General features: G+C 36.3%; 1 protein-coding gene across 4 annotated transcripts in view; it reads left to right on the forward strand.

Annotated features, from left to right (window-relative positions):
- Window positions 1-19,440, forward strand: part of aopep (aminopeptidase O (putative)) — a 79,365-nt gene that overhangs the window by 2,673 nt on the left and 57,252 nt on the right. For all 4 annotated transcript variants that reach the window (XR_010817607.1, XR_010817606.1, XM_066711210.1 and 1 more), the window contains exons 3-10: window positions 174-340; window positions 1,119-1,263; window positions 1,660-1,908; window positions 11,440-11,629; window positions 14,104-14,210; window positions 16,846-16,948; window positions 18,071-18,178; window positions 18,938-18,981. Coding sequence is in view for 2 of the 4 variants with exons in the window: in XM_066711210.1 (XP_066567307.1) it covers window positions 174-340; window positions 1,119-1,263; window positions 1,660-1,908; window positions 11,440-11,629; window positions 14,104-14,210; window positions 16,846-16,948; window positions 18,071-18,178; window positions 18,938-18,981 (1,113 nt within the window). In the remaining 2 variants the exon portion in view is untranslated. The remainder of the gene's footprint in view (window positions 1-173; window positions 341-1,118; window positions 1,264-1,659; window positions 1,909-11,439; window positions 11,630-14,103; window positions 14,211-16,845; window positions 16,949-18,070; window positions 18,179-18,937; window positions 18,982-19,440) is intronic.

The raw sequence follows: 19,440 nt of genomic DNA on the forward strand, positions 1-19,440 counted from the left end.
CAGTATTGTAAGACGCACAATCATCACAAATAAGTATTTTTGATTTAGTTCACAATACTGAGAAACATAACTCAGCACTGTAAACAAGTTCCTGACTGACACACTATGTTTTTAAAGTGAATTTCATTTTCCCGTGATCGTTAACTGCAGGCTTTGTTGTGCTGTCGTTGCAGAGCCTGCGTGTACACTGTGGGGTCTCCCATTAACAACCGGGCCCTCTTTCCATGTCAGGAGCCCCCAGTTGCCATGTCAACATGGCAGGCTGCTATTGAGGCGCCGCCGGAGTGTGTAGTTCTGTTGAGTGGAGAGAAAGAGGCCCAACCTGCCCGGCACAAGGAAGGTGCTACCTGTCTTTCAGTTTACTCTGAATGCTGAAGTGTTCATTTAGTTGCCTTAATAATATTTTTTCTTATAAAAACAGGCCTCTTTCATTTACAAATATACATATTTTTAAACTATTTTTTACTTTAACTTGTTCAAGTTTTGTTCTGCATGATTTTCACAGCTGTATCCTGGACTGTTGCATGTCTGTACTGACGGCCACGCCAGTGTTCCCGTTCACCAATCTCCTTTATGCTGAATGTTGCTTGATATGCACCCTTTGATGGGTTGCTAATAAACCCGTGCTATTGAACCACCCCTGTCAATGACTACACTGGAAATCAGCAGCAGATCTTAAACTGTGGACTGGAATTTCAAAATGTAAACCCTCACAATCTAGAGACTTGACATGCCAGCTTTAAATTGTTTCATATAATATCATCATACCATAAATAAGACTGCCAGTGTCCCCCACCTCCCATTTTCATTCCTCACAATAAAAAGTTAATTTAATGTTCCTGAATCCTTGTCCAGAAGGTGGCTTGAGGAATACACTAGATTGTGATTTCCAATATGAAAAAAAAGAGCATTAGTCAAATGACTGTTGATTAAAAAGGTGTTAACGTGTTTTTGTATTGATTGCCCACAGAAATTTCCTCATGTAATTCCTTACCTGCATTTTGTGTCTATATTCAATAATAGAACCTACTTTAATTACTCTTGCTACTTTTTGGAAAAAGTGCCTTTCTTTTTGAAAAGCAGATCCTTTTCTAACAAGTTTATTTTCTTCTCTTCAGTTTCGTCCCAGTGGTTTTATTATGTCACGATGCCAATGCCCGCATCCACTTTCACCATAGCAGTGGGCCACTGGATTAAGGCGGAGAGAAAAGAAGCATCGACAGCAGACAGAGAGACTGTTCCCATTCCTGCAGAAGCTTGCAGGTATCCTGTATACCCACCCCAAAACAAAACGTATAATTGTTTGGGGAAATATACTTTGATTGAAATGATCATTTTTATGTTCATTCTTCTTGATCTGCTTATAGCAACTGTTTAGTTTGCATCATTGAGGAATGAGGGATATAGCCTTTTTTCCCCCGTAAATTTCAGATTTCATTTTATTAATATTCTCTCTACCAACCCACTGAAGACTAGTGTGATTCTCTGTGAAACCAATTTTGAGTTAAATTAACAATGCAAATCAGCCTACTATACGGTTACATAGATCACATGATCAGAAAAACTTAAATCTTCCTGCTTTTCATATCCAATACTACATTGATATTTAATACATGAAGTCTCCTCCTTCGGTGCAGTGAAATTCTTTGTGTGTTGCAGTTTGACGGAGACGCCGTGCCACCATGTGGATTACCCGTGCCGTTTCCAGAGGCGGGAAGCTCAGGTGCAGGCCGTGATTCCTCACCGAGTGTTTGCTCCGGCCTGTCTACGGGAGCAGGCAGAAGACGTGTTGCTTCCCCTGCTGCCTTCCTGCCTGTCTGCGGCGCATTCTGTCCTGGGCGCCCACCCCTTCCCCAGACTGGACGTGCTGATTGTCCCCACCGGCTTCTCCAGTCTAGGAATGGCAAGGTACTCTCCCTCAGCCCGAACACACTGGGCCCTGTCCAATCTGACACCATTACTTTACAGCTTGTTACAGCTGCAATTCCCACATAACCCCTTGATGTAGGTCCAAATTATTCAAACCCAACAGGTTTAATGGATATCTTTAAATAACTACTTGCATTGACCTGAAATAATAATTTTAATTGCTTATTAAATTGAATAATGAGTTCAGTTGACTAATTAAGATGTCAGATGGAGTGTAAACCAGAAGCAGGGGGCAGATTTGAAGAACACAGATGTGAGTCTAATCCCTCATTTATACATACTGCCATGAGAACGTTTCGATGTTTTGGGATATGTTTGTGTAAATATAATCAAATTCCTTGCTATGCTATACCGTATGACTGTGTCTCTAACTAAAGTTGAACAGTGACAGCAGGAGCCATTGCAGCCATTTTATTTTCCTCCAAGTCTCACCAACCAGCTGTGCCTGAATGTGTAAACCTTGATGTGGGTGTTGGTTTGTAATTTGATATCCACTGGGAAAAAATGAGGTCATCAATCTAAGCTGGATTGAAGCTCATGTCTCCAGAGTTTGGGAATCAGCCCATTCCATCCCACAATATTAAAATATCCAACCTGAACTCTTCTTGAATGACAGAATACTTACAGTGCCAAGTAGTATACAGTAGTATCTTGACAGCTGGGTTTTAGTCAATGTATCTATTTCAGTTTTCAATTTGTATTATACAGGTGTTTTTAACAAATATTACATGTCCTGCAGTACTTCAGAGCTGAACTTTGAAGCTGTATTTTATGTGGGAGAGGAAGTACAGTGCGATACTGTGGGATGAACTGCATTAAAGAGGGATATTTCAGAGAGACAAAAGATTATTCTGAACAACAGCTATTAGCTCTTAGAAGGACTTCAAAGTGATGTAATCTAAAAAATTAGGAAGTATGTCAGCCCAAAATGGAATTAAACCAACTAATGTAATATGACGTACAGCTTGGTGTGGTGGAGGAAGCCTTTCTACACAGAAATAATTCATGCAGTGGGTGTAAAGGACAGCACTGGATGTGTTTCGTCAAGACACTGATAGAAGAAAACCGCAGGAAAGGCAAAATTGTTAAAAATCAAATCATAGCATATTTGATTGGCTTTTTCCGCTTTCCAAAACATACCATGTTCCTTTCTGCAATTCACATTTTTTTCCACTGTCTGGGACAAAGGCTTTGATTTTCCAGCAAGGCAATTGTTCATTTGCTCATGAAAAGGACATGCAGTATTATTTGAGATTCTAGATCTCTTCTTAAAAGACAGAGAGAAAGAAAGAAGTGAAAATTACCTGGAAATAATGTTACTATTACCAGTATTATGATGAACATCACACTGATTTAGTGTTGTAGCTATAGCTCATTCCTAGATGTATGTCTCTAGCACTGTGGTCAGAACTGAGACTGCTGCCTGAGTATTATAATTTCTGTTTAAAAATGATCCAGTTCATAGAAGAGAAGCACTGTAACCTTTAATTTAGCTAGTGGGTGCTCTTAGGCCCTGATGGCAACAAACTGCCATTAGTTTCCCACCTTGTAAATGTATCCCCTGTGGGGTGTTAACACTATCAGCTACAGCCAGACTGATATATAAAGCCACAGAGGGTGCATCATATGGATAAGTGATCAAATGTCAATGTAAATATAAATCCATAGATCCAATGTTCATCTAAAACACTAAGAAATTAGAGTTACTTCCTAGGCCCTTGACTTGGTATTCACCTGGAATTGGAGGGTTTTATGATTAAGATGCTCAGATACTTCAGCAATCTCCTAATCCATACACCAGTGGGTGTACTTTTCTCAGAACTGAAAACTAAAAGGTGAAACACTGAATGTGGACTTGATATTGAATGCTTCACTAGAGAGCTCTAAATTTGTCTCTGTGGCAACTCGTATGGAGAGAGTTTTAAAAGACCACTGCTCTCTGGGGTTTTGTCTCTGTACTTTCATCTCCTTATGCCTTTTTATACATATGCTAAATGTCATTATCATTAACATATTAAATTATTTAATATTTAAAAATGTTAATAATAATTAAATATACTGTATTTCCACATTTCTGTGAGATGACAATATCCACATGAATGAAGGGATTTTGCAACGAAAATATAGCAGGATGTATACTATCCATTACTGTATTCGTAAATAATGTGTACTTCGTTATCTTACTGTTCTTTCAAGCAATGCAAGGCAGTCTTTTGAAACGTGCCACCTGGCTTCTTTAAGCAAGACATTATTTATCTGAGGCCTAAATACACCTATATTAAAAATATATTTGATCTGGATTTAAATGTTTTGCTTTTATTTGTTTTAATTTGCAACAGATATGCTTTCAACATTCGCTGAACAGTTTACCTTGTAGAAAGCATGTTATTAAGACATGTCTAGTCATCCTGAAGTTCTTTGAAGTGTCACACACATTGGGTATCTGTGGCAGTTTTTGAACACTTTTACACTGTTTCTTCAGTTTAGTATTCAGATGTGCAAGTATACTGATCTGAATTTTACAGCTGAAACAACTAAAATGGTAAAGTATCTATTTTATATCCATTGTTCAACAATTATCTTTTAACGTGTGAGAAATGTAAAGTTTGTATTGAATAAGCAGCATATTGAGGTTTTCTGGCTATTATTGTAGTATAGATGATAAAATAAACATATGTTATCATATTGGGTTTTAGTTTCGCGATACGATACGATTCAAATTTAATATAAACTCACGAAAATGTAATTGCAGGTGATGAAACTTCTGTCATGGTTCTTGTAAAATATTATTAATAAAAATTATGAACACATTACCATGTCAAATATCCTGTCAAAATCAAGAATGTTTTCATTACATATTCCCTAGGAAGGTGTGGGAGAGGTGTGAGCTTTATTGAACAGCCATCAAAACATGTTATAATTATATTGAATGTGTTTCAATTAAACAGACATCTGAGAGAACGGGCCACATAAGGCAATACACTCTTCCAATGCTGATATTATCCCTGATTTGGTGTATTTTGCGTGTGTATGAGAAAGCCACTGACGCTGACCTTATTGGCTTTGTTTATTACATTTTCTGGTCCCAAGAGTTGATGGAGACTTTCAGTGTATTTCCCAAAACTCCATTGACTTCTATAAATACACCATTAAAATCAACCAATATATTAATGGTATATAAGTCACAAAAGAAAATATACTTTAAGGAGAAACTTTGTGGTTTGTTATGATTTACAGCCACAACATAACCTCTCAGTGTAGAGACTGTAGTATAAATACTTCACAGCAGTACCAGCTTCTTACATAAAGTAGATTTTTATTAATTTGTTGTCTAGCGATGTCTGTATCATCCTTAAAATCTAATAGAATAATTGAATAATTCATCGTAATGCTTCATGAAGAATGTCTTCAAGACAAATGTGGAACCCATTCAAAATCTTTTATCTTTGTCCTCTTGATTGCCTCAAAATGCCGTTCTGTTGATGGACATCACAAATGCTATCAAGACTTACCTTTGTGCGTTGCACTTGTCAAAGGATGGCCCCATTATAGACCTCTGGAAACCCTAAAGTATCACTTTACCGTTATTTACATTGGAATGTTGGCATAACTATAATGGTCTTCCATTTTTAAGCAACTGTTCATGCTATCTAACTCTCTCTGGAAAAGTGAAAGAAATATCTATTTACCAGAGCATGTTGACATGTTTTGTTTCAAATACCATATTTGTTCTGGGTTCTCCAGTCCATTACATACACCAGATTTTCAGTGTTTTGTCTTTACTTTTATTAGTATTATGCTTATTAGTATTAAAAAAAAAAAATAGCTCATTGGAACTATTCTTCACCACCACCTTTAAATGCAAGATGAATCCTGCAGATGTGCTCTTGTGCATAAGCACAGAAGGAAAAAATAGCTATACCACTGGTATTACTGAGTTTTAGGTGTCAATACATACCTGATCTGATGTTAAATTGCAGGGCCTGTAAATCTGTGACAGAAACTGACTGAAATAGTGTCAAGAGGGATTACAGTTACCTGGAAATAAATTCACAACAGATATGAATAAGGCACCCCATTTCTACAGTATTTAGCAGAATGGTGAAAGGAACTTGGAATGTTTACTCTTGGAGGAGAAAAGAGACTAAGATAACACGATTTATATCTTTCTTTCTGGTCTCAGTAAAGTTCCTTCCTCCTGTTATTTTTTATTAGTGAGGTGTGATTGCCAGGTAACTTAAGAAGTGTGTGACAGACCTGGGCTTTAAACTTAGCCTTGGCATGAAAGACAGTTGTTAATCAAGCCGTCAAGGATGAGGTGTTCCTTATTGAAGGTCTTTAGAGTGCTTTTTGTAACAAAAGCTGTGCTGAAAGAAAGCTGCACACACTCTTGCACCTGGAGAAGAAAAAAAAGAATCATCAGGACCCTGTAGAAAAATGTGAAGTGTTCTGAACATTTTAATTAACGCCAAAAGACAAGGTTATTTGTTGCTGTGGGAGGAGTGATCTTCCCCTCTGTAGTTTAAAAGTGAGCCCCTATACTTCTATCAAAAGTGTCCTTCACATTTAATGACGATAGCAGTGTCCAATTTAGAAACTGTGTTGTTATTTCAAAGTACATTCCACCCTCATTATCGGGCTCTGTTTCCTAACATTATCTGTCATAGAGGTTACCATCTATTTAAGCTTCTCGGCTACACAACCGTTCTGCTTAACCCTTTCGTCTCAGCACTGCAAATTAAACCACCTGAAGAAGCATCGAAAGAATCAGAGTTTAACTAAATACTCAGTTCAGATGAGTTTTAGTGCTGCAGGTCGCTGGATGTTCTCAGTCAAATCATGTATCTTAATCTGGTAAACCCTTCACACATCATGAAATTCTGTCTTTCTGAATGTTCCTCATCAAATTGGCTCCTGCAACTGTCTCATTAAAGCAAGATTGTCACATTTTGTCAAGCATATCAATACATTTCCATGCAACTGCACATTTGTAGGTTAATTTGAATGCAGCTGCACAGATTAAGATTTTAAACATGCATTGTATTTTTACTCTCTGTTGTAATAAACTGCTACTCTGCCACGGTTGCTCTTGAAGTATGCAAGATTGCATTATTAAAAAGAAAGGTAGCACTCCGATACTTAAAAATCTAAAGCTGCTAACTTTTTTCTTTACTTAAAAAAACAAACCACACCAGTCACAGTAAGTAGTTTCTTGTGTGATAATTTGCTTTTCCAGCAGATGGTGCATTCTTTAAATGCTTACTTTTGTTGTTTTAGCAGATTTATTTTGGAAACTTTTAATCAATCACTACCATATCATAACTTTGTATTAAGAAGGAGAAAACAGGCCACTAGAAGGACGACAGAATCTGTTAAGAATGTTTGCAACAAGAGATTGTCCTTATTTCTGTTTTACAAGAGTGGTGTGCAATCATTTTTTCAGGAGAGTGAATTTGTTTTATATTTTGTCTGGAGAGGGTTGCATTTTTTTAGTTTTATTCAGAGAGTAGCTTTGATTCATTGAGCACTACATTGCACCATTTAATATCTTAATATGTGTGCATATTCTTTCCACAAATCCAATGTATGGTTTATCGATGGGACGTTGCAAACATAAAAAATGCATACACATTGAATCTGTAATTAGAAGGATGTCAAAATATTATTTTAAAACTCAGGTGGGCAAGGAAACCGTGGAAAGATCTAGGCACTGTATTTGCAATGTGTTATTTATACTTCGTGATAAGGACAATAATTAATCTCTAGATCTCTTATTCTGTCTCTGTATTACTGTCTAAGGTTTCATTATAAAACAAATTAATTTGAGGATTTTTATTTAGTACTTTTTAATTCAGAAAACTTTTAACAATATTCCATAAAATTATTGTTATGCTTGCCGCTGTTTGTGTTACACAGTTGTGAAGCATTTAGAAGCACAAGCTGGGTACAGAAAATAAGTAACCTTATGTCTCCTTGTGTTGCTACAGTAGCTACAAACGTCCAGGGTTGTTTCTTACTCAACTCCAGCTACTTGTATTTGCATTACTGCTTCTTATTCCTTAAATGTTTACATTGAGGTACTATGTAAAATAGTAGAATTGCTCTTAAAAAACATTATATAGCCTGCATGTCTATACAGCATTTTAAATAGATGTAGTCTGTATTTACTCTGGTCCTGACAATTTGTAGTTAATTACAATGATAAGTCACTCTTGTGTGAGGAAGATTGGTTTCTCAATAATGGTTTTTATATCTGTGATTTTTATTTTCAGAATCTGATGTTTAGCACATGTGATTTTCCCAAAATGGACAGGCATTCAAGCCTCTCTGTGAATCTCATTCCAAAGAGTCTGAACCGCAACTAGGCAGAAATGCCAGACATTTGAAGTCATACATTTAACTGGGGAGCTGTAGGAGTTACTTCAAATAAGCCTGTGTCTAAAATAAACCAACCTCAGATACAGAAAAAAGCTATTAAACTTCTATTTTTCTAAGCTATCATTGTAAATTCCATCTGGCCATACTCTTGCAATTGATTTTGACTTAACTTTTTAGTTCTCTGAATGATTTCATTTAAATTTGAGTCCAAAATAATAATTATTTTACTTTTTATAATAATTGCAATTTTTTATTAAAAAAAAAAAAGAACGACAACCAGTAGAAAAGTATGGGGCTCAATTTTATGGCAATACATTGACAACAAAACCAAAACATCTATTTATATTTCTAAACCAAGGAAAGGGAAGTATTGTCTTTCCAGCTGTACAAGGAGATGTACTTCTCAAGCATATCGTAACGATCTCATGTTATATCAACAAGCAAATTAATCAATAACTTGCTAATTAGCTACTGACAACTTTTTTCGCCGGTGTTGTCTGAGTTATATGTCAGGCATAAAGTTGTAACAAACCATAGTGCTGATATGACAGTGAAATATCAAGCCTGAATACCACTCTTGTTATGTATGAAATGGAGCAGTGGGCTGACATTTGTCACTGATGGATTCCTTTATTTGCCGAAGAGCATGTACAGGCATTCCCACAGATCGCAACAATTGCTGAAAGGAACTCTTTGTCTTGTGTAGGAGAGAACAACAAACAGCTTATTGACTTTTTATGGAATAAGATTAACGCACAAATGGCACAAAATAAACTCATAAAACTAATTTTAGAATAATAAAGGATTCCAGTCTCAACACGACACATGCCTTTGTTCCTGTTGTCTTTTGCAGGGGGTCCAACAGTAGGTTATTATTACAAGTCACATTTTAAAACATGTATTCAAATTAAGGTCTTCTACTTTAATGCAATGATGAATCATGCATAACAGACTTTGAATGTTTCAAATACGGGAGGTAAACAGATTTTCTTTCCTGAAAGTGTTTGTCACATCAGAAGGAGTGTGGTTTACCCCCCCCCATTGCAATATGTTGATCTTCAGCAACACTGAGTGTGTGTGTCTTCTTAAACAGTCAAAGACCCCTTATACCTCCCTTTATATGAAATAGGTTTTCATTTCCAAAGTATTCTTTGTACCAGATATGTTTTAATGGATGAAAGAACAAAAAACTAAAAACGTTTCTTTACCATATTACCTTACCTGAAATATTACTTTTCCCTCACTATTAAGCATTCAGGTGAAATACACCCACAGTTTGCTTGGCATGGTTGCTGTTTATCTTGGAAATGTTTAGGCTGTGAGCCTTGGATATCTTTTCACTGAACATATGGATATCATTTTATCCCATCCATATAAAATTGCAGGAAAACAAACCCAGGCTCTGCAGTAAATGCAAGAAAACAACCTAGCAAATCATGCTCCCAAAGCCCACAAGAAACCTTATAATGAAATGAAATAAAACATTTTACTGTTATGTGAAAACAATATGTATTTGAATAGCAACTACACAAACTAGTCTTCTGAAAAAAAATGTAAATACAGAATACATTTGAGTTCTCTGACCTTGCTTAAAACTTGATGAATTGCTTAATTGCCAGGCAGTGAATTTCTAGATAAAGAAACTCTTCTGGGAGCCTCCTGAGTGACTCTTCTGGTAAACGTCTCTATCAAAAGCATTCAGTTCAATCCATGCTGTGCCACTGGATTTCTGTGGCTAAGAGTTACCATCAACAACTTCAGATTGCCACAGTGCCCTGCGATTATACAGGAGTCAACCACATAGCCCTACTAGGCTTACTGCACAACAGTACGTGAATGGATTTCTGCACCATTGGGTGGTATAATTGGGAAGTGTCTGTCCTTACATTGCATGTGCGGTTCTGCAGTGTCCATTGTGCCATGTGAAAAGCAGCAACAGGTCTTTGAGGAGTCTCTGCATTGGTGGTGAGAGGGAGTTTCACATTACCAATTAACATTAGAAAGAGGATGGAGAATTGTTGGTCTAAATAAGAATAATTTGAAAACTTCTTGTTGTTGATGTTTTAGTTTTACATTTCAGGTGAACTATTATACAAACAATAATTACATTATCCCCACTGCCTTATATCATTTAGATTTTGGTAATTTATTGCTCTCTCTTTTTTATGTTTTTCCCCCCAAAATTATAAGTTGTGGAGTATGTATCTGAAGAAAGAATGAGATTACCAAAATGTTTTTAATGTAAACCAAATTATCAATGTCATTCCTTTTGTATATCACTTAGCATTGACACTTATGGGTCTATGTTCTGTGGTCTTATATATATAAAAAAAATAACATTATTAATGTCTTCCATGGTCAGAAATGTTTTGTCTAGCTCTTCCCTTCAGCTAGCCAGACAGAAGTACTGTATATTATGTCTTACCACACACAGTGTCATGTGTTACTGCTTACTGGTTTAAACACATGACAATCAGGAAGCTAATTTACTTTTAGGAGCTACTGAATAAATGTGGAAAAGGCTCAAATATTTTAATTTGGAGATTTTATGTGTCCCTAAATTATGAATTGAAGGCGAAACACCTTATAAAGAAGTACCTACATTATGTGCATTTCACATTTGCTAACCATTATGCTGGTATGCAGATGCTTGAGGACACAAAAGAAATGGGTGTTGGTTTTCTTCCTTTGTCTACACTTTGACTGCAATCAACCTTCATTAGAGTCTATTTACTAATGTAGGCTATATTTATTCACATTTCTGTTCTTGATTCACTTACAATTGTTTGGTCAAAATACCTGTGTGTTTTGGGTTATTAACAGTTTCCAGGAATGCACTTGTTGTGTAAAATATAGCAGCAAGGGAGAGGCACACATTTCCAAAAAATGTATCTGCAACTCATCCATCCCAAATGCTCCCAAAGCTGTAAAGCTCATTAGACTTAAATGATGTCTTTCTTCTTTCATAATGATAGGTTTTTAAATAGTAACCCAGTTTGTTCAGATGTCAGTACAGTATATCTGCACTGTGCATTTTGTAACTGGAATATTTTTGTATGACTATATTTTATGTTATGTAAATATATATCCATACATACATGTGTATGTTTTACTCTCTGTCTATTTACACAGCCCGCACATAATGTTTCTGTCACAAAGTGTATTATCTGGGAAGAATAACCTCTGTGGAGCCCGGTTGTGTCACGAAATTGCCCACGCCTGGTTTGGACTGGCAATTGGTGCCCAGGATTGGACAGAAGAGTGGATCAGTGAGGGTTTTGCCACCTACTTGGAAGATGTATTTTGGGCTCGTGCACAACAGGTAACACCACTCATATTGTATCTACTGAAACAAATGATCTAGCCTATTCAAGGGCTCCACGTATTTAATTTCAGTTGAAAAATGCCCTCCACAGTCATGACACTTCGATGTAACAAATATACAGTGAGGGAAAAAAGTATTTGATCCCCTGCTGATTTTGTACGTTTGCCCACTGACAAAGTAATGATCAGTCTATAATTTTAATGGTAGGTGTATTTTAACAGTGAGAGACAGAATAACAACAACAAAATCCAGAAAAACACATTTCAAAAAAGGTATAAATTGATTTGCATGTTAATGAGTGAAATAAGTATTTGACCCCTTCGACTTAGTACTTGGTGGCAAAACCCTTGTTGGCAATCACAGAGGTCAGACGTTTCTTGTAGTTGGCCACCAGGTTTGCACACATCTCAGGAGGGATTTTGTCCCACTCCTCTTTGCAGATCCTCTACAATTCATTAAGGTTTCGAGGCTGACGTTTGGTGACTCGAACCTTCAGCTCCCTCCACAGATTTTCTATGGGATTAAGGTCTGGAGACTGGCTAGGCCACTCCAGGACCTTAATGTGCTTCTTCTTGAGCCACTCCTTTGTTGCCTTGGCTGTGTGTTTTGGGTCATTGTCATGCTGGAATACCCATCCACGACCCATTTTCAATGCCCTGGCTGAGGGAAGGAGGTTCTCAACCAAGATTTGACGGTACATGGCCCCGTCCATCGTCCCTTTGATGCGGTGCAGTTGTCCTGTCCCCTTAGCAGAAAAACACCCCCAAAGCATAATGTTTCCACCTCCATGTTTGACAGTGGGGATGGTGTTCTTGGGGTCATTCCTCCTCCTCCAAACACAGTGAGTTGAGTTGATGCCAAAGAGCTCGATTTTGATTTCGATCTGACCACAACACTTTCACCCAGTTCTCCTCTGAATCATTCAGATGTTCATTGGCAAACTTCAGACGGGCCTGTACATGTGCTTTCTTGAGCAGGGGGACCTTGCGGGCGCTGCAGGATTTCAGTCCTTCACGGCGTAGTGTGTTACCAATTGTTTTCTTGGTGACTATGGTCCCAGCTGCCTTGAGATCATTAATAAGATCCTCCCGTGTAGTTCTGGGCTGATTCCTAACCGTTGTCATGATCACTGAAAATCCACGAGATGAGATCTTGCATGGAGCCCCAGACCGGGGGAGAATGACAGTTATTTTGTGTTTCTTCCATTTGCGAATAATCGCACCAACTGCTGTCACCTTCTCTCCAAGCTGCTTGGCGATGGTCTTGTAGCCCATTCCAGCCTTGTGTAGGTCTACAATCTTGTCCCTGACATCCTTGGACAGCTCTTTGGTCTTGGCCATGGTGGAGAGTTTTTCTGGATTTTTTTGTTGTTATTCTGTCTCTCACTGTTAAAATACACCTACCATTAAAATTATAGACTGATCATTTCTTTGTCAGTGGGCAAACGTACAAAATCAGCAGGGGATAAATACTTTTTTCCCTCACCGTATATAATTAATTACCTTCCTCAAGGTAAAGCAAAAGCACATTTTTCAGGCAGTGTGGCCATAAAGGTAGGCTCAGTTGTTTTACAATAGCTTCCGAGTGGCATATAAACTACAAGCAGAAGTAGTATTGAGTCTCTTAAGATTTCAGCCATATGGTTTACCTGGCGTATCTCGAGTTACTCCCCAGCACAAAAAGCTATGCCAAAACACACACACAAATAGGCATTTTTTTAAATGATTTAACAATTAACCGGCAACCACACTTTCTTCTCCATGAGAATTCATAGCCCCAGTGTCTCACATCAGCTGCCAATATGAGACCGAAATATCCTGCACATTGACATAGCCCATTCTGTCCTCATTACTCATTATAAGCATTCCAGACATTTAAAAACTGTATTGAGACTATGGAGCCTTTGGAACATAGACCAAGGCAACACAGTCCAAGAATTTTATCTGAGGATGATAAACTTTGTCTGCAAATTTTTAAATACTGTGAAGTAAAAAATAAAAAATAAAAGCTTTACAGGAAACAATAAAAGTGTATGTATATGTATATAATGTATATATACACACATTTAGCATAGTCTAATCCATATCTATTACTAAATATACTCAACCTAAATTAAGCAGATCTCTTAACAATACATATTCCCTCTAAAGAGTATTTGCTTTACTTGGCACCCACAGATATGTGGTTAATAACATTAATGAAATATTCCATTTGCCACATGGAATGCAAATGCCTTTTAAAATTCCACCAGGGCTGCCATTTCTGAATAAATATCTAAAATATCTCAAATATATATGAGTGTGTATTTCTTTATGCTTCTTACCACTAACCCACACATAGAGAAAACACCTGTGGGGGAAAAACACACTTCTACAGTGGATCGGTTGCATATTTGATCGCACTATGGTTCAGAGTGTGGAGCTGGTGATACAGAGACTCTCAGGAGGGCCCCTCTTCTCTTCTTTTTCCAGCTTTCCCAGAAGGAAGCACAGGAGTTGTGCCAACTCAAGGCGCTCTTGCGCTGGAGGCGTCTTCGAGACGAACTCCAAAACTCTGAGGAGGAGCTGCAAATTCTGAGGTGTGTCGTCTGTGAGCTTTTCACACTGCAGCGCCGCAGTGTGAAAACTGTCATGAAATCAGTATCCCCTCTTCATTTCCCCCTGACAAACACATGATTTTTAATGGTTTTAGTGACTGGAGGTATCTGTAGGTATGCCTGCCAAGATCCTATATTTTATTGTACCTATCTATATTTATATACTCATTTTTTAAAATATTTTTATTTTATTTTTTAAAACATTATTCAATTTGTGTTATATGTGTTATATTTCTGTATATAAATTCAGATTTTGTATTATTATTGTTATCACAGTCAACTCTGCTAACTGGTATAAGAACAACGTTTCAGTGTATATATGTTAATTATATAATAATTAACAAAAAATGAATGCATTGTATCATGTGAGCATTGTGCTTATATCATTCAGCAGCTTCAATCATTAGACCAACTCTTACCAAACATTACTTTTGATGTAAATCATTTGTTTGTTTTTATTGTATTTTCCACATTCTGGTCAAGAATACTATATTACACGTGGTTTCTGTATTGGCCATGACATCTGGCAAATGCTATGGGATGGATCAAGTTAGTGTAAACTTCAATCAGCTGTGCTCCCCCCTCCCCATTTTCTGTTTTGTACAGAACCAATGGAAGCTATTTTGTTCCAGTTTTACTGCTTTGAATAAAAAGTTCTAATTCACTGTTAAATGTACAGCTTTTTACTTCTGCTGGTCAGAGTACCGGTTCAAAAAGAAATATTGCCATATTCTAAGTTCATATCAGTTTGAGTGATGTGCTCAATGATACAAAGTGACTTGTTGTTATTTTGTTGTCAGTTCAACAACCTGGTCCATAGCAATACCTACTACAAGGTGTGACTGTGTGCTGAAGGATTTTCACCACTCTGACACAACACTCATTCCAATACAAATGTTTTTATTTATTTTAATAAAACCAAATCCTGTGCTTACCACGAGTTTACCAAGAATCATATACTGATGTCTGATGAAAGGAGATTATTTATGGCAGAGAGTTATGACATCTTTCGTTTATTTCACATTTCAGATACATACTGAGGGTTAAACCTTTTTTGGGTTGTTTTTTCCTGCCATAGTTTTAGTTTTTAAGCCAGTTACTTATGATGAAATATTCATCTGGCATCTGAATTACACACAATTTAATTTCCCACTGATGTTCAAAATAATCTTACAGCTGAAATGGGACTGATCAGCCTCTGGAGGAGAAGATGAATCACTTTAATAAGGCACTTCTTTGCTTTCATCTCCAAAGAAGCATTGTCTTATATGTTTCTGATGAATTGGTGTCAGTGTTATAGTACACACAGGGCCACATCTCCACCACTCAAAGCTTGATGCAGGTTGTATGTGGTTCAGTGAGATAGGTATTCATACAAAAGGGTCAGGCTTATCATTTCCCGCCATACCGGAGGAAAATATTTAAATGAAGGTCTGTGATGCATTTCTAAAATGACAGCAGTTATTTGAAAACTGTAAAAATGTGCAGTTGCGATAAAGAGCTTATCTGGTTAACCTGTTACTTTAACAAGTTTCAATGTGAGCTACAAGCTATCAGTATCTTTTTTGGAAGTATTTACTTGCGTATTTGAATAATATATTTGCTCATTTTGGTGCTATATTTATAATTGCATGAGCAAGCTTTGGCTTGTTTGTCTTGCATTACTAGTATGTAGACAATTTAAATTAATAAAAAGCACAGATTTACAAAAAATAAAGGTTTCTGTAGATAGAACAGACATTCAAGAGTTGTGTATGTATGGCGACAGTTAAAAACAAACATTGCTACAGCAGAGAAAAATACATAATATATAGAAATCACATAATCACCAAGTGTAGCAACTAAATAACACAATGAAACAATTGGAATAAAAAAGATCTGTAAAGTTAAAAAAGCTGAATTAATTAGGTTTTCTGTGACTTCTAAGAAGATTAAAAATAGGCAGAGTTTAAGATGTTTGGGATGATATGAAGATACGCTGGAATGCATTTGAGGTCCATTATCGGAGTACCGGAGAGGATAAATGTTGATTGTTGTAATTATCAACAGCAGCTGCCCCCGTAAGGCCTGACATGGTAATTTTATAATTTGGAAACCTTTTTGTTCTCAGGCATTCCTTAAAACATCCATTTAAAAATTACTTTTATTGTGTGTGTATTTGTTGTAGTTTAGCTTTCGCTATGTTGAGCATGTTGCCCTATGGTTAATTCCCAGGACCCTGTGAGTTTATTTAATAGCTTGCTTGCTGGTTCTTACATGTAGAAAGGATTGATTTTGGTGCTGAACTTGTGACTAATTACAGAACACAACATCAAATACACTCCCCCCGCCCCCCTCCCAGGGTACTGTTTTATTGTATTGCCCTAGGGTTTCGGTGTGCAAGTAAAGTTCATGAAAAAGCTGAAGAGTTACAGCAGACAGATTCATTGAACAGTGTTCTTGTGCTGATTATTATTCCTGGCCTTCTGTGTTTTAAAGAACACAGCAAAAATAATGCATGAACTTAGCTACATAGCATAGGCTGTATATATAAGTTCAAAGAAGATGTACTCCAAAATAATTGACAATTTGTTTTCTGCAGAATGATAGAATGACTGCTGTGGGTTGTGTTTTATAGGCCAAACAGAGAACGGACTGGGGAGGTGAGTGACTCGGGTACCTCCCTAGTCAAACATGCACTCAATCCAGGAAAAGTCTTCATGCAGGTTCACTATTTAAAGGTAAGCTCTAACAACAACAACAATATGTATGTACACAAGGCACGTTTAGTTATTACTATGTCATCATTAAATCAAGAAAATAATATGACATTCATTTCATAGGTCAAATATACTATTCTCTCTTCCACTCTTTTGAAGTGATAAAAGAAACTGATAATCATTTTAATGAGAAATAAATTATTCAGGAATTGCAAAGGAAGAGAATGGATACTAGGTCTATGTGAGCTGCTTTATAATGATTAAAATTTTTGTCTTCTACTCTACATGAAAACAAAAAACCTTCACATAGTTGAATCTGAGTGGGATTTTTTTATTACTAATATGGATAGCAGAAGAAGAGTAATAAAATGTTCAACCGGTATGTGTTTGACTGTTTTATTTTAAACATTTAAGAGAGGGTGTTACTCACACGGGAGCATGTAAGGAATTAAGAATATCATTGTGTCTTATTTTTCTGTTTGTGTAGTGCATATCTCTTTTTTTGTTTTGTTTTTATTATGCCATTTACCTAGTATTACTCTTAAAATATTCCTCTAGCTAATACATTGAGTGATGAAATATGCGTTTTTTTTTAATATCTTGGTCATAATGGATGAGTCAGAAAAGCATTCTAAGAGTTTGCTATTTAGTTATGTAGCTCCTTCCTTCCTGCCTTCCTTCTACTGTTACCACAATAAACAGATGACACATATGGCTTTAGTTCCTTTATATTGTCCAGTATAGCCTTTTTAATGTAATGGGGGGGGGGACAAAAAATCTCTATACATTTCCAGTTAATAATGTACAACAAATAACCAATTTCGAAACATAGTAGTAATTATATTTCCTAAATAGTTGAGGATGTAGTCATCTACAGAACTGCACACAATTTATGATATACTTCTCTATAGTAATTCTAAATACTAATTGAGGTTATACTACTTTATTTTATTTTAATGATAATCCTTTGAGTTGAAAAGATTAGGTAAACATAATTTTGTTTAAGTTTCAATAGTCCTATGGGGACAGTCAAATAATGCATTTCTGTGCATAGTAGGTACCTACCCCAACATTTTATAGCATTTCCTTTAATTCCTTGAAGTGAAGATGATATATTTAGGAACCTTGCTCTTTGTTTTAAAGGGATACTTTCTTCTCCAGTTTCTGGCAAGTAAAATAGGAGAAGATCTGTTCCTTCAGTTCTTTTGCCATTTTGTGCATGAATTTCATGGTCAGCTCATTCTGTCTCAGGTAGGCCGTTAATGTTTATTTTCTAAAGTGGAGTAGAAACCAGAATACATTTTGATCCAGATGTTATTGCTTTTGTTCCATAAGTGTAAAATGCAAATGCTACTTAAAAAGACATTTTGCAGTGAGAAACGACAACTGTTCCACTATGAAACAGCTCTGTGATCCATTCATAACAGCCAAGAGTTTAGTGTGCTTTTTCAATTTGTAGGTTGTCTTTTTTTCCCATTTTCAATAATATTTACTGAAATAGATAAGTGACATAGATTTTAAGATATCATATAAGCTGCACAGCTCTTTAATAATAGGAGGCATTGTGTCTTTGAAGCACTGGGCAAAATGTGTTTTTATTGATTTGTGTACTATATTTAGGAAATAAAACGCAATATAAAAATATCTCTAGAAAGTTAGGCATTGATTTGTATGGCTTGGCATCAGATTTTTCCCTGTTGCTGTTTTTCATGTCTTGCCATCCAATCATATCTTAACAGCAGAAACAGAAATGAATTGTTTTAATTTAATATACACTTCTCTGAAAGTCAACCCTGCATATTTATCAGCTCTATCTTGTCTGATTGATTAATGGTAGGTAGGCTAAACATCCGTATTTTGAAATATTATGTATAAATGTGTGAATATGTAGATTAAGCATTTTGAATTCCTGCATCATAGCTAAGCAGTTGTACATTTCTGAATTTTGTGTAGTGTACAGAAATATGTTTGGAAAGGCAAACAAGCAACTCTTCTTTGTTGTTCACCCAGGACTTTTTGCATAGGTTGCTGGAGAATTTCCCAGAGATAAAGAGGTAGGTACGCACATCGCACATATCATTTTCCGAAGCTGATAAAATATTTACTCAAAAGTAAGACGAGTTTTATTTCAATTTGTTAAATGTTGCAGTTTTTCAAATAATGATAATTATTAGGGGCATTCTGAAAATATTTTATGTAAGAAGCTATGCTATAATACAGTGAGGGAAAAAAGTATTTGATCCCCTGCTGATTTTGTACGTTTGTCCACTGACAAAGTAATGATCAGTCTATAATTTTAATGGTAGGTGTATTTTAACAGTGAGAGACAGAATAACAACAAAAAAATCCAGAAAAACGTATTTAAAAAAAGTTATAAATTGATTTGCATGTTAATGAGTGAAATAGGTATTTGACACCTTCGACTTAGTACTTGGTGGCAAAACCCTTGTTGGCAATCACAGAGGTCAGACGTTTCTTGTAGTTGGCCACCAGGTTTGCACACATCTCAGGAG

The sequence above is a fragment of the Amia ocellicauda genome, chromosome 8 (assembly GCF_036373705.1).
Source record: "Amia ocellicauda isolate fAmiCal2 chromosome 8, fAmiCal2.hap1, whole genome shotgun sequence".
Lineage (NCBI taxonomy): Eukaryota > Metazoa > Chordata > Actinopteri > Amiiformes > Amiidae > Amia > Amia ocellicauda.